Below are 15,289 nucleotides of genomic sequence, written 5' to 3' on the forward strand. Positions count from 1 at the left end.
GTATGTGGAACCACAACAGACCCTGAATTGCCAAAGCAACCCTGAGAAAAAAGAATGAAACTGGAGGTATTATACTTCCTGATTTCAAACTATACTATAAAGCCATAGTAATAAAAATAATACAGTACTGACACACACAAAAAAAAACAGATAGATCAGTGGAACAGATTAGGGAACCCAGAATTAATTTCGAGTATTTATAGTCAACTAATATTCCACGAGGAAGCCAAGAATACTCAATAGGGGAAGAACAGTCTCTTCAACAAGCAATGCTGGGAAAACTGGAGAAGAACATGCAGAACAATGAAATTGGACCCCTATTTCACATCATTCTCAAAAATTAACTTGAAGTGGATCAAAGGCTTAAACATAAGACCTGATACCAAAAAATATTCCTGAAAGAAAATATAAGGAAGAAACTCATCAATATTGGTCTTGGCAATGATATTTTGGACATACCACTAAAAACAGAAACAACAAAATCAAAAATTAATAAATGGGATAACATCAAACTCAAAAGCTTCTGCAGAGCAAAAGAAATAATCAACAAACGAAAACAGCAGCCTACATAATGGGAGAAAAGTTCTGCAAACCAACCACAGTTTGGATAAGGAGTTAATATCCAAAATATGTGAAGAACTAACACAACTTAATAGAAAACAAACAAATCAATTTAAAAATGGGCAGCAAAGGAAAAATACTTTTCCGAAGATGACATTAAAATGGCTAACAGGCACGTGAAAAGATGCTCAATATTACATATCATCAGGAAAATGCCATAAAACCACAATGAGGTATCACCTCTCACACCTGTTAGAATGGTTATCATCAAGAAGACAAATGACAACAGGTGATAGCAAAGATGTGGTGAAATGGGAAGCCTTATACATATAAATTAGTGGGATAAATTAGTCTGACCACTATGGAAAACAATATGAAGCTTCCTCAATAAATTAAAAATAGATCTGCCATACAGATACAAAAATTCCACTTCTGAGTATATGTCCAAAGGAAGTGAAAATAGGATTTTGACGAGAAACGTACACCGCCATGTTTATCTCAGCATTATTCACAATAGCCAAGACGTGAAAACAACCCAAATGTTCATCAATGGATGAATAGATAAAAAAAAGATGTGATAGATATATATATAAAATGAATATTATTCAGCCTTGAGAAAGAAAGTTATTCTGTTATTTGTGACAATATGAATAGACTTCGAGTATACTATGCTAAGCGAGATAAGTCAGAGAAATACAAGTACCATGTGATATCACTTACAAGTAGAATCTTAAAAAAAAATCAAAACTATAAAAAACAATAAAATGGTGGTTACGGGGGATGGAGGTCTGATGGTTTTGCCAACATGCCAAAAACAGACACATTTGGGAAGACTAGACGGAGAAAAGAGAAAGAAAAGAATGGAGGAGAGAAGGAGAAAAGTAAGAGAGAGAAAAAATTAAGAAGTGTCTTAATCACAATAATTTAGAATCAGTAATAAAAGATTGCTTTTCCTGATATTTTTCAGGAATTAACATGGGCTTCCATTTTTTCCCAGTAATTTGAGAGAGAAAGAAAACGAACCAAGGATTTCTGTTACAGTTTCTGCTTATAATGTGTGACACGATGGAAAAGAGCTTAGGATTTAGTTAGAAGATGAGTCAACCCTGAACTTCCTCATTTATCATCATATGCAAGTCATTTCGAGTCTCTGAAGATAATTTTCTTATCTATAAAACAATGATGGTCAGAAACACTGTCGAGACTATTTCACGAGATTCTTATGGAGATAAGAATAATTTAAGGAGATAAGATAATTTATCCATGGTGGATTGCTGGGAAGCATTACCCATGTAATTGTGTATTATTTATACAATTGGCTATGTAATTATGTATCATATGTATTCGATTTTTAAAAGATCTTTCTGTTAAAATTATGGCGCAAGTTAAACTTACCAAGTTTAAATATAATGGTAAAATACTGTTGAGAGCAAAAACTGGGTACTAACCAATCATTGCTTATTTGCTAACCCAGTGTTATAAAGGAATGTGGCTAATGAATGAAAATACAGGTGGTTTAAAATTTACCAGATCTCTGTGGATGAAGCTATTTCTCTCGAGGTACTCCATCCCTTCACACACATCTTGACACATGCTCAGGAGCAAGTCTCTATTAAAAAGACCTTGTTTCTGTCGGAGGAAATTCAGAAGGCAACCCTTTTCCATGAACTCCGTAACAATGTAAATTGGTTTCTGCTGGGTGCAAACACCATATAGCTGTACTAACTTCGGGTGTGTCAGTTTCCTGGGAGGGAAGTCATGCATATACACAGTTAGGATAGAAAAAGAAACCATCAAGAGGCCAGTGCTGGTAAGAAGCCACTTTTTCATGCAAAAAGGGGAACCAGAAAGAACAGAGTAACTTACATCATCACTTTAGCTTCTTCTATAAAGTCTTCCTCACACATTGCACCTTCCCGAATAGCTTTGATCGCAACTTTGTACTGAGCTCGCCACTTGCCAAGCCTCACCACTCCAAAGAGTCCACTCCCCAATTCCCTCATAAAAGTCAGCTCGGAAGGGTTAATCTCCCATTTCTCTGTGAGACAGAGGGTGAAAGTGATAAAATTCAGTAAGGAGAACAGAGCAGGAGTCACTGGGAAACATAGTATTGTAACCAAGGTCAATCTCAAAGTTACAGGATAATACAATTACTGGTAAAACACAGAGCAGATTTGCAACTTGCATCTAAACTGCAAATGGTGACTTTCTACTCTCTGGGGAGGATGTACCCCTTCTGAACTGTCACAATACAAGCAAAGTAAACTGAAGATGGCAAGAAGATGCTACATAATAAGCTAATAATAATAGAGCTTGGAAGTTAAAGGTATTAAAAAAAAAAAAAAAAAAGAACAAAAACTCCCTCTTTTACCACTCTTCCCACCTTGGGTTTTTTGTTTTTGTTTTTGTTTTTCCCAATTCTAGCAAGTTGGAAAGAATTTAACCTGCTGTCTAAAAGGCTTTTGCCGAAGCGGCAGTGACAATCAAGTTGAATGCCTTCTCTATTATCTCCATCCTTACTTTCTCTTGAGTAACCAACAAAGCTGGTGAGAACCAGGAAGGGCTTTGATTTATTTTAGATGTAACATAGTAAAGCTAATTTTTCACTGACAGCTTTCTGCTAAATTATGAGTAATGATGATAACGACAACAAAAAAAAACTAGGGTTACTACAGCTATAAGTACAATCATCTAAAGACCCATTCTATAAACTTATAAGAATAGTTCCACTATGCAGAATGCTACACCTCTAAATAACGGACTCTTTTCAAGAAAAACTAGCCAATGCAACTACAAAATGAGTTACCATAGCTGAATCCTGCAGTGGTTGGTGCATTCCTTCCCTTTGCACTAACTGGGTAGCGCAGCCTTGTGACTAGTCCTAGAAATCAAAGAAAGTATCGCAGTCAGAGTTATCCTTAATCATTCTGCGTGGTAAAGTGCTAAACTAGAAACTCACTTATAAAATTCATTTATTTATTCACTTAGTGCTCATCCTCTGTGTTACATGCTGGGGGAAAAACGAGAGGAAAGCAGGAAGGAAGAAGATGGTCCTACTCTCTGAGTTGACAATTTCATACTTTTATAGAGCATAAAATATTTAAATATATATATAACATATATATATATGTTTTTATTCATTCAACACACATTTTCTTTTAAATACTACAGTGTTTATCAGGTACCAGGCTAGCATATTTTCTTCTCACACTTTAAAGGATGTTAAAAGCTTTCTAAAAAAAAAAAGAAAAGCTTTCTAATAGTTATCAGTTATTATTTCATGTTCTTTTCCAATATGAGATCTAAGCTATGAAAGGGAATTATAGTAGTCCACTAAAAATTAAAATGATTCAACTGACATATCTCTATATTAGGAATCTTACCATAAAAATTGGGTTTTAAACTATCAACTAGAAATACCAACTACTGGAAATCAGTGAGGTACATTAAATCCTTTAATTTAAATTGCACACATCACCCAATAAGAAGGAACAGTAGGTATCTCTCCTATAAACACCCACAGCACTCTATATTTCCTCTAATACAGCATATCTCTTACTAACTTAATATTGTTATAGACTTCTCTGCCTCCTCTGTTGGATTTTAAGATCTGGGAGAGACAGGATAAATGACTATCTTAGGCCACCACAGTCTCCCTGGAACCTAGCATACTTCCTGGTATGCACTAAGCACTTAATACATGTTCGTTAAATGAATGAATGGAGATAATGGTGAAGAATAAAATATATACAAGAACACAAAAGAAAAAAATAGTGGAATGCAAACACTGAAAAAGAAAAACCAATAAGAGCTAAGAAAAAGTCCTTTGGGGGATAAATTGGTATGAAATGAGTTTCTCAAATGTTAAACATAGAGTTACATATGATCCAGCAAGTCTATTCCTAGGTAAGTACCCCCAAAGAAATAAAATGTATTTCAATGCAAAAAGTTGTACACAAATGTTCGCAGAAGCGTTATTCATAATAGCCAAGATGTGGAAATAACCCAAATGTCTGTCAACTGATGAATGATAGCAAAATAAATAAACGAAATCCATCCATGAACAACAGGAAATGGAGTACTCATTCAGCCTATAACATAGATGAATATCAAAAACATTGTGTTAAATCAAAAAAGCTGGTCACAACAGACCATGTATCGTATGATTCTATTTATATGAAATGTCCAGAATAGGTAAATCTGGAGAGACAAAGTAGATTAGTGCTTGCCTAGGGCTAGACTGGCGAAGGAGGTGTGCGGTGTGACTCCTAACGGGTACAAGATGTCCTTCTGGGATGATGAAATTGTTCTTAGATTATGGTGATGGCTGGTACAACTCTGTAAATATACTAATTACCACTAAATTGTACACTTTAAATGGGCGAACTTTAGATATATAAATAACTGTTCTCAATAACTGGTATCTCAATACCTGTTCCAATCATTATCTGAGAAAAGCGAACAGAATCACAAATGGCAAAAGACTTTGCGAAAGTTGCCTTCAATAACATTTCGAAAGTTAATTTTAAAGAAGGAAGAATTCATTCAGGACCATTGCAATAAGTACAGGGACCACTGCAATGGGATTTTAGAGTGGGCATGAGAGACTGGGCTCAACTCCAAATACAGCATGGGGAAGTGGGAATCCACAGCCAAGAAGCAGAGTAGGGGACAGTGGACAGAATATCACTAAGAAAAACATCAAGGGTGAGGGGAATGGGCAGTTCTAGCTAAACCACTCTAACAGGATTCTTAATGAAGACAAACCAGGGTGACCAGACATCACTGTGGGGGACGGTGGAAGATGAGGAACCTGATGTCTGGTATATGATATCCAGGTTAGGGGTTTCTGGTTAAACTGACATATAGCAGAGCTCCTGCTAAAACTGGATTTTACAAGAAAGTACACAGATTGCCAGGAGACAGTTCAGGAGCCTGACTAAATTCCAGTCAAGCAGAGAATCTTTGTCAATATCAAGGATAAAACCATAGAAATGTGACATTTACCATATATGGTAAGAATAATTCATGTCCTAAGGTCAAGACAGAGCTTTCTATGAAATTTGATATTTCTGACTTTTCTTTGTACATTTCAGTTCTTAATATACAATAAATTTAAATCAATCACATCTGACAATTAGCTAGAAAATAAAACTGCTCAAGGAAGAATTCATCAAAATGTCTGATCATTTTAGCTACGACCTAATATTTGAAATCGGTTTTAAAAGCTCATTTACCTGCTGCGTTATGCTTATGGTATTCAATGATCTCAGGAATTGAAGCAAATGCATGTTTTTCTGCCAGATAATACTTCTTTGGGGATGTTGTTGTTTCCTTTATATGATAATGCCTGAAACCTGATGAGCCTTCTCTATAACAAAAATCGAAATGTGTTAAGACCAGGTTGGAATCACGTGACTTCACTCTGAAGATGTTTTCTACCTGGTCACCGCAGAGTCCTTACATATGGCCCCTTCTAGTTGCTGCACAAATTTTATTTTTCCCCATGTTCTTCTTAGTTTTGCCTTTCACATTAACAGGTTAAAGTTTTTAAAGTGGTCACTGATAACATTCTTGGTCCCTCGCCTGAGACTGTGAAAGAGAACATTTACCAAATCCATTTAACCCAAGTTAAAAGTCTTAAAATAGCTATTAGCTAGCTAACTGCTTTTTGTCCCTGCTCTTGGTGTAAATTTGCAATTGTTTGGAGGAATTACACCTCTAAAAGTGAATAAACCAGACTTATAAGAAAATTTAAAATTCTATTTTAGATATCTTTCTAGAACATACATCTTCTCGAGTCACCTCTTGTCAAAAACCCTTTCAAGAGAACTCTAGCTGCTCTTAAGGTAAAGCTCTGGCTCCTTGGCACTGACATGACCTAACCTCCACTTTTATCTCAGGCTTTTCTCTCCTCCTTCCACCCCGGCCCTCCCATTCTACAATCCAGCTATGAAACACTTTTGTCAGTTCCTGGAACTTATTATATCCTCCCTCACTTCTGGGTCCAGGCAGTTTCCTGGGTAGAAACACTCCCCTCCCTCCGCCTTTGTCTGTCTCATTGTCAGGTCCCAGCTTGGATGTGACTAGACAACGTTGATGACTAACTCAGATATGTCTGGGCTATGTGCCTCATACCGCCCCCTCCACGCACACACACATTGCCCTCCTAGCACAGCGCTTACTGCGCTTACTCATATATTTCCATAAGTGCCTGTGTGCTTGTCTGAAGCCCCACTAAGCTACTGGAGGGCAGGATCTGTGACTACTTTGCTCGCTATGGTATCCATAGTGCTTAATGCAGGACATAGTACTTATTTATTGAATGTTAGTAAAGTTTTCATAGCCATTCTCAATACACACACACACACACACACACACACACACACACACACACACACACACACAACTATGAGGAAAATTACCAAAATAGAAATATAAAAATAGTATAGACTTTAAAAATCAAGTTCACGTGTTTTTTTTAATGCTGAAATTTTTTGAAAATAATGAATCAAAAACTATATAGGAACTTCATACAAAACTCTAAATTAAAGAAGAGAGAGTGGGATTACTTACCCTCCAAACTTCGTATAAAGGGAGACTGTGTACATGCCCGGTTGACTGGAATCCCTTACCATAAAACCACCTTCTTTATCCTAAAATCCAAGTTAAGAAAATTGTTTCAATTCGATAACAAATATCTATGCCGCAGAAAAGATGTGAGCATCCAGTCCTACAATTTTATGATTATTGTCCTTTGCCTAGAAAATATGCTTTGGAGAAACACAACTTACCAACAGGGCTCATCCACATGACTTTTCACTTGACATGACTGGGCCATGAGATAAAAGAAAGCACACTCACAATTCCCCACAAGCACAAATCTTCACACCCATAGCATGAGACATTTCAGTAAGATAATACCTCAGCGCCCTTCCAAAACTAACAGATGAGACTGCAATGCCTTTTAGTTCTGGACATAAAAACAGATACTGAAAAATGTGTTTCTTAATTATTGGGTTTCATTTCATATATTTTTCGTATTTGCTATAGGCTATGATCCTGAATCAACATCATCTTCTATCCAAATAGCAATTTTCCTGTAGATATCTCAGTGCTCTTTACAAGAATGTTTTTTTAAAATCTTTAACTCCCTTGGAAATTGATGTTAAATATCACTCTTCACTAAAGGAGAGACGGAGGCACAAGTCACTGAAGCACCAAAAGGCAGAACCGACAATAAGAGACTAAAGGTTAAATCCTCATCAGGTGCCAAGCCAGAGAGCGAGAAACAGAAGCTAGGAACCGCCGATGCTTCTCCCCCAACACCACAGCTGTCTCCAGCACCGAAACGCTTTACGATGAAAGTGTGTTTAACAGTTGAAAAATAAAATAAATTTTACTCTTATTCGTAAGAAAAACAATGGAATTAAACAGAATCCCACAAATAAGTCTGATAACAACTAGGGATGATGATCATAATCATCAATTGGTAAAAAGTATAATAGCTATATTTATTGAGAACTTATTCTGTTTTACTATGTTCTTATCTGCAGCTCTACTTAATCCTCAAAATAGTCCTATGAGGTAAATACTACTGTTATACCCACTTTCTTTCATAGGTAAGGAAATGGAGCACAGAAAGGCTGGATAACTTGCCCTAGGTCACACAGCTATTAAGAAGCAGAGCCAAGATTTGGACCCCAGCTCTTCTAGCTGGCCACTCCCTATAGCGGCTTCACATCTGCAGGTCACCTAGGAGGCATATAGGAATCCTGTGGGGAAATAGGCGTGGTTATGTGTCATTTGATCAAGCAAAGCCACCTGCTATTGCTCTCCCAGCATAAACTGTAGAAACAAGTGTCCAACAAAACCTTGACTGGTGGTAATAAGCAAGAGATAAAATGAGAAAGTATGGGTTTAAAAGATTGGGAACTAGTACTGAATAGAATAACTAGATCGTAAATGCAGAGAATTGTAGAGATCATCCTCTGATCCAACCTCCTCATCTTATAGATGCGAAAACAGACTAGAAGAGTCACAGCCAGACTTGGTACCCCTTACTCAGTCCACTATGGCTTCCTCTGGTCTACATTTTATCCTTGTGTTTTATTTCTTTTTAAAATATAAGAATTTTAGCACATTTATTTCTAAAGGCAACTAAATATTAAAACTTCATGTCTAAAGGATATCACATAGTTTTTTTAAGCAAAAAGAAAAAACACATTTAAGTACTAAAATCAAGGCAGCAAATGATAAATCAATAAGAAAGAGAGTAAAGAAAAGATTACCGATATGTAGCCATTACCTATTCTTATGGGTTTAATTTTTTTCCCCTCAAAAAAGTTTGTTGGAGTCCTAACTCCCACTACTTCAGAATGTGACCTTGTTTGGAGACTTACAGGAAGAACCAAGTTAACACGAGGTCACGAAGAGTAGGCCCTAAACCAACGTGACTGGAGTCCTTATAAAAATGAAACTTGAACATAGAGACTTATATGCACAGGATGAGAGGGAGAGAGGCCTGGAACAGGCCGCTCCCCTCACAGCCCTCAGAAGGTGCCAACCCTGCTGGCATCTTGATTTCAGACTTCTCACCTCTTGAACTGTGAGAAAATAAATTTCTGTTGCATGAGCCACTCAGTTGGTGGTACTTCGTTACAGCCCCACCTTCCTGCAGCCCCACCCCGCCACCCCCAGGAAACTAAAACACCAGCATTCACTTTTAAATGATTTAAGACAAAAATCCTGTAATTGCGTCTTAGTCTTTTTTAGGCTTTAGGAACAGAGGTACGTGGAATTGCTTATCTGGGGTTTATTACAAATAACTTATGCTGAAACCGAACCCAGGAAACAAGTACAAACACTTACTTCACTTCTGAGGAGTTGCTCTGCTTTGCTTCTATTCATATTTCTGCAATACCATCTGAACAGAAAAAGATGCGTTTAAGGCTTCAGGTTTCTAAAGTTATTTTTTTTATTCTTTTCAGGATTAACAGATAATATTTCTCAACAATAACAAATACAATAAATAGGAACACATCACTCATAATCTCACTAACACAGACAACCACTAGTAACATTTAATGTATATACTTTCAGACTTTTTCTACCCATGAAAGACACATGTATACCAACATTCTTATTTTTTATTAAAGTGGGATCAAGTTACACTTGCCAAATCATAACCTGAATTTTGCATATACTGTCTATCAGTATACGACTGACACCACAATAGTGGCTCTGCTGAATTCATCCTGTCAGGAAGAAGTGTACACACGGATAAGATACAGTATTGTTCTGTGTATCATGGTATGGATGTGCCATAATTTAAGCTATCTTCATTATTTAACATAAAAATCATTTCCAAATTTTCACTATTATAATAGCAAGAATGAATTTTACTCCTCACACTAAAATATTCAGGAAATACGTCATTTTACATTATTGTCTTTAATTCAAATTAAATCTATGCCAAGCCCCTATCCCACAAATAGGCAGTAGATTTCACCTCAAGTCATTATGAAGGTTCCCTCATAGGATTTCAGGAAGGTCCCAATTGTCAAATGACACAGCAAAATAAAACGGCAGGCCTCCTGGGGCTTCCAGACTTACTGGTTCTAGCACAGCCCCACAGCCCCAAGGCTCTGCCGTAGGAATCCCATCAAGACCCACACCCACCCCCCCAACCAGGTGCTGCCACCATGCTGTGCCACAACCCAAGTCTCTGCAGATCTGTACAGCCTAAGGCAAAAAGGATACTGCCATCCCCACCTCCTCCTCAGAGGCCCTCCCCTCTCCCTGCTTCCCCAGGCCAATCATTCCACGAGATTATGGTTGACTCTTGAACAACACGGGGGTTAGGTGTGCTGATACACACACACTGCACAGTCAAAAACCCACATGTAACTTTTGACTCTCCCGAAACTTAACTACTAATAGCCTACTGTTGACCAGAAGCTTTACCAATAACATAAAAGTCAATGAACACATACTTTGTACATTACATATATTATATACTGTATCCTTATAATAAACTAGAGAAAACATTATTAAGAAAATCATAAAGAGAAAATAATTTACAGTGTTTATTGAAAAAAACCCCACGTATATGTGGGCCTGCGCAATTCAAACCCATGTTGTTCAAAGGTCAATTGTATAAGCAAGTAGGCCAAAGAATGTGAACTCAGACTGTGTACTGTGGCCTTCAGTTTTAACTTTATTTATTTATTTAGGTTTTTGTTTGCTTGGTTTAGATGCAGAGAACACCTCTCCACCGTCACATTTCCCTCCAAAGTTAAGAAGCCAGCTTGGCCTCTCAGGACACTGGAGTTTTTCACCACTATTCAGCCTTTAATAAAAGAACCAGCACCTACTTTTGGTCCGGAAAACACCCTGAGACAAGTAAACACAAAGGCCTTCCCTGACTGAGGAAGGGAAAAATACAAGAATACAATACAAGATCTTATTTGGTCTGAATTTTTTTATGTAGTTGTAGGGGCCGAACACAAATTACAATGCCAGTACAAGCTGATGACTATTATTTTATTTGGAGCCTGAGGTGATTAACCAGGCCTCAGAACTGTGGGCACTAAGATCTCACTGCTATGAACTCCAATTTATTAATTGAGCTGAAGTTCAACAAAATTGCGGTTCTGATCAATCAATTTCTGAATGCAACTGAGGAATATAATAAATGAGAACAGAATGGATTCTGTCCCTAAAGCTCTTTTGTCAATACCAGAAATATTTGTTAGAATGCCAAAAATGGTCACAGAAATTAACTAAGGAAAGGTAACTGGAGCTCTCGTTATACATTATAAATCAGCAAAAAAGATTTTTTAAAACTCTCTATATTAATAACAGAAGATTAGACCCCACATGTTCACAGCAAAAGTAAGCAATGGAGAGTTAGTCTCATGTTTCAGATGCAATAAATCAGTAAAGCTAAATTGTGGCTCTCAAGAGGAAATTAGATATAAGATACTCAAAGAAAGAGGTCCTTTCCTCACCTAGTATAACCAAGCTCCTGGAAGGGGATAAAGGAAAGAAGAAAAGGAATCCACTGCACGAAGGGCAGGCTCTTTGAAATCCTGTTCTGAGGGGTCATTTTTACGGCGTTTGCAGATTCCCAGAAAGGCTGTTTCCCTCCCTAAGATATAAACTCAGACCTTCAAGAATATGATGAAGGAGGGAAAGGAGGAAGGAGTGATGAACAAATAAATAGATGAATCAACTAGTGGTGAGTATTTCCTAATGGTTCTTTGTGGCTTCTCCCCACTTTCCTATGATGCTTATCGCTAGGCAAGAAGGGAAAGACAATAGTGGCTCTGCTGAATTCATCCTGTCAGGAAGAAGTGTACACACGGATAAGATGTAAAGGAGCCCGTGTGGTGAGCAGGGCAGTGCTGCCACACAGGTGCCAGCCCACATACAGCTCTCGCGAGGCTGGCACAGAAATGCCTCTGGGAGAGCTGAGCTCCTCTTGATGAAGGAACTGTACATCCAGAAAGAATGCCCAGGATTTTTAAGTAACTTGTCACTCCGTTCTCAGATAGCAAAACCTTAACGTGAATGCAGTTTTCAGATTGGTTAGTCACTTTAAAACACTCGAGAGGAACAGGACTTCGTAGTGGTGTCTGACTTAGGTGACACTCAGTCCTTTCTGGAAAGGTTGGACCTGGCTGAGCAGGTATAAATGAAGGAAAAATAGAAAACAGCTATCAACCTTTGCCGCTTCTCTAATTTAAGCCTTGCCCCTTGTGCCACCGACTCAAAGCCTTATCCTAGACTTTCCATGTTCTAAGGTCCCTTTCATTCCTGTCACCTTCTTCCTTTAACAGCTTTCCATCAAAAACATCTTATTAACCATCACAATGAACCCACTTTCTTCCTGCAGTGGGTCCACCATCTCTCCCCTCCCTAAACAGTCACCTAGGTGTGGAAGTCAGAACCAGGTCACTGACAGCCCCAAGAGCCTCAGGCCTGGCGATCCTGAGCCCAGCCCGGTGGACAGTCTGTTGCCTGGGATCTTCCTGGGCCCAAACAAACAGCAGGAGAACTCTTGTTTCAACAGCTGGCAAAAGGCTTTTTAATACTAGGAACATTTAAGATGTGCTAAGGACAAGCTAGAGCAAAAATCAACACATATACCATGGAGTGGAGAGACAGCGGGAGAAGCAGGGGGAACTCTGACTCTCACACTGAGAACAGGTTTCCCCCTTGTCATCTAGCTAAGTGTGGCACAATGCCATGCGGAATCCCTGACCTCTGGGCAGATGGCTTAGGGAACTCCCGTGCCAGAGACCTTACACAACAAATTCCCTTAGTCGCACAGAGGAGAAGAGTCTCTCAGGAGAGAGAAAACTTCCAAACTAAGATATATCCAAAAAACTCAATGAATCATAAGCTTCATACAATCCTTATTTGTAATCCCATGAGTCATAAGAGAGTTCTCACATTTAGATAAAAATTATCTGGTTTCCAAGCGTACCCCCAAATTATTAGTTACTTCTCAGTCAGATCACTTTAAAATTAGGTCCAAGTTTTCGCCTTTTAGCATCTTCCTTAATTCTGAGGATTTGGCTATATTTTCATAAAATATTATTTAAGAACAAAAAACACTTTTACTTACATAGTTTCTATACCCTCACCTACTTATAAAACAACCTCGAGGGATCACACCACTGAGTGCAATGACTTTTGAATCTATTAATCCTCTTCTAGATTTTAAGGTACACTCACGTTACCTGGAAGTGACATGGACAGAGGACACCTCACCTCTTTTCATTGTTGGTGGTGGCGGTGGTGGTAGTCTTTTTAAAGAAGTGAATGAAACATCAATACACCACCTCAGAATGACCACAAAAGAATATTTGGTATATATAAACCTCTCACTAAAACCTGGTCACACACATCAGTGGGCATGTGAATAATATTCCCATTGCTTTCTCTGGAAAGCAATTTGACAGCATGCGTTAGGAGTCTTAACAAGTTCAGAACCAGCCTTTAGCCCAGTGCATAGATTTTTAGAGATCTAGTTTAAGGTAATAAGCAAGAAGAGGTTGTCCCAGTTATTTTTACATAGCAAAGATGCCTGAACTATATAATGCCATACAAATAAGTAAATGATTATATAAATTACTACACATCCATGTGCCATATGCCTGGTTATGCCCCTTAAGTCCTAGCACAGTACCTGATACATACAAAGATCTCAGTAAATATTTGATTAATTTATGACTGAGTGAAATATTATGCAGATATGAAAATATTTTCAAAGACTAATGGCATGAGGAAATACACTTACAATATGCTGTTAAGTGGAATAGATCTTAACATTATATATAGGATAATTTTAGTTTTTAAAAGATTGAAAGAAAATATACTAATGTTGACAGAGGTCAAGTCTATTTGACTTATGAGTAATTTTTCTTATTGACTTTTTAATATTTTAAATAATTTTAAAACAATCATCATACATTGTTAAAGTTAGAAAAAGAAAAAAACCATATTTTTTTAAAGACCTTCTGGGAAACTATATTTCGATTTCTTGATTGAATGAACAATTATCTGTATTTCAAAGTCAGCTACACTGTGATTCATTTAAAATCAATTCAATTGTATTTGTTTGTATTACTCTATTCACACATAGCACCTTCAGGTAAAGTGTATTATAAAAACAAATCTGCCAGTGTCTTTTACCAGCCTAGACAACTGAGTTATGTTAGTACCACCTTCTAAAGATAATGAAAGATATCCATTAATCTCCAAATGCCTTACATTACTAGGAAAATAAAAACATTTTCTGGTTCTCCATAGTCACAAAATAACCATTTACTTACTCATATTGATCTAAGTTGTTTGATTTCTTTCCTGTTACATAATTACTTGGGATATATCCTTCACTCCTAGAAACAAGAAAAATACTTTAGGTAAACTGAAATTATTTTTCTGAGAGATTATTAAAAGAAAAATATTGCCTTTCTGAAATCATTAAAGCATAATATTGCCTAATACTTTTAAGAAAGACTAACTGACCCCCAATGATTCAAAATATCTATAGCATTTGATACTTTACAAAGTACTTCCTCATTTGATCCTCACAAAAATTCAGAGGTAGGCAGGCATTTCGTACCCACTTTCTTGTGGAGAGACCAAAGCTTAGAAAGATTAAGGGGCTTTCTCAAGGTCCCAAAACTAGCCAGCAACAGGGCTACAACTTGAACTCTGAACTTGTTACAAGTTTCAGAGCCCTTCCTAATATTCGATGATGCTTCTCTTAAATTCAGTTTCTTGGGATGTTTTAAAGAAACCACTACCTCAGAAAAGTTAAAGTGTTGGATAAAAACTGTCCACTCCAATACTTCAACAGTCCAACAGAGCACTGTTTCATAGAGGGTAATCCTTGACCTCTAAATCAGCATTGGTTAGGGCTCTTGTTAAAAAGACAAATTCTTGGGTCATACCCCAAGAGATGTGAATTCAGAATGCCTATGTGAAGCCAAGAAATCTTTGATTTTACCCCAGATGATTCTTATGCACATTATCATTTAAGAAGCACTCACAGTGGGTAGAATCTTGGTAGAAGCCAAGATTTTCAGCATAACAGAGATACATGTATAAAATTTTTACATTGAGTAAAAACCCTGCAATCTTGAATTTGAACTGTTAGTGAAAATTCATCACACATACACGCGCACGCACGAGTGTGTGTGTATAAATATAT

The 15,289-nt window shown here is 37.3% G+C and overlaps 1 protein-coding gene across 4 annotated transcripts in view; it reads right to left on the reverse strand.

Annotated features, from left to right (window-relative positions):
- TEC (tec protein tyrosine kinase) overlaps positions 1 to 15,289 on the reverse strand; it is a 124,976-nt gene that overhangs the window by 8,474 nt on the left and 101,213 nt on the right. For all 4 annotated transcript variants that reach the window (XM_025040292.1, XM_025040293.1, XM_006922483.3 and 1 more), the window contains exons 8-14: positions 14,406 to 14,471; positions 9,433 to 9,487; positions 7,138 to 7,217; positions 5,799 to 5,932; positions 3,368 to 3,442; positions 2,428 to 2,599; positions 2,089 to 2,305 (exon numbers count right to left, since the gene is read on the reverse strand). In XM_025040292.1, the coding sequence (XP_024896060.1) occupies positions 2,089 to 2,305; positions 2,428 to 2,599; positions 3,368 to 3,442; positions 5,799 to 5,932; positions 7,138 to 7,217; positions 9,433 to 9,487; positions 14,406 to 14,471 (799 nt within the window). The remainder of the gene's footprint in view (positions 1 to 2,088; positions 2,306 to 2,427; positions 2,600 to 3,367; positions 3,443 to 5,798; positions 5,933 to 7,137; positions 7,218 to 9,432; positions 9,488 to 14,405; positions 14,472 to 15,289) is intronic.

Source organism: Pteropus alecto, unplaced genomic scaffold (assembly GCF_000325575.1).
Source record: "Pteropus alecto unplaced genomic scaffold, ASM32557v1 scaffold57, whole genome shotgun sequence".
NCBI classification, from domain to species: domain Eukaryota; kingdom Metazoa; phylum Chordata; class Mammalia; order Chiroptera; family Pteropodidae; genus Pteropus; species Pteropus alecto.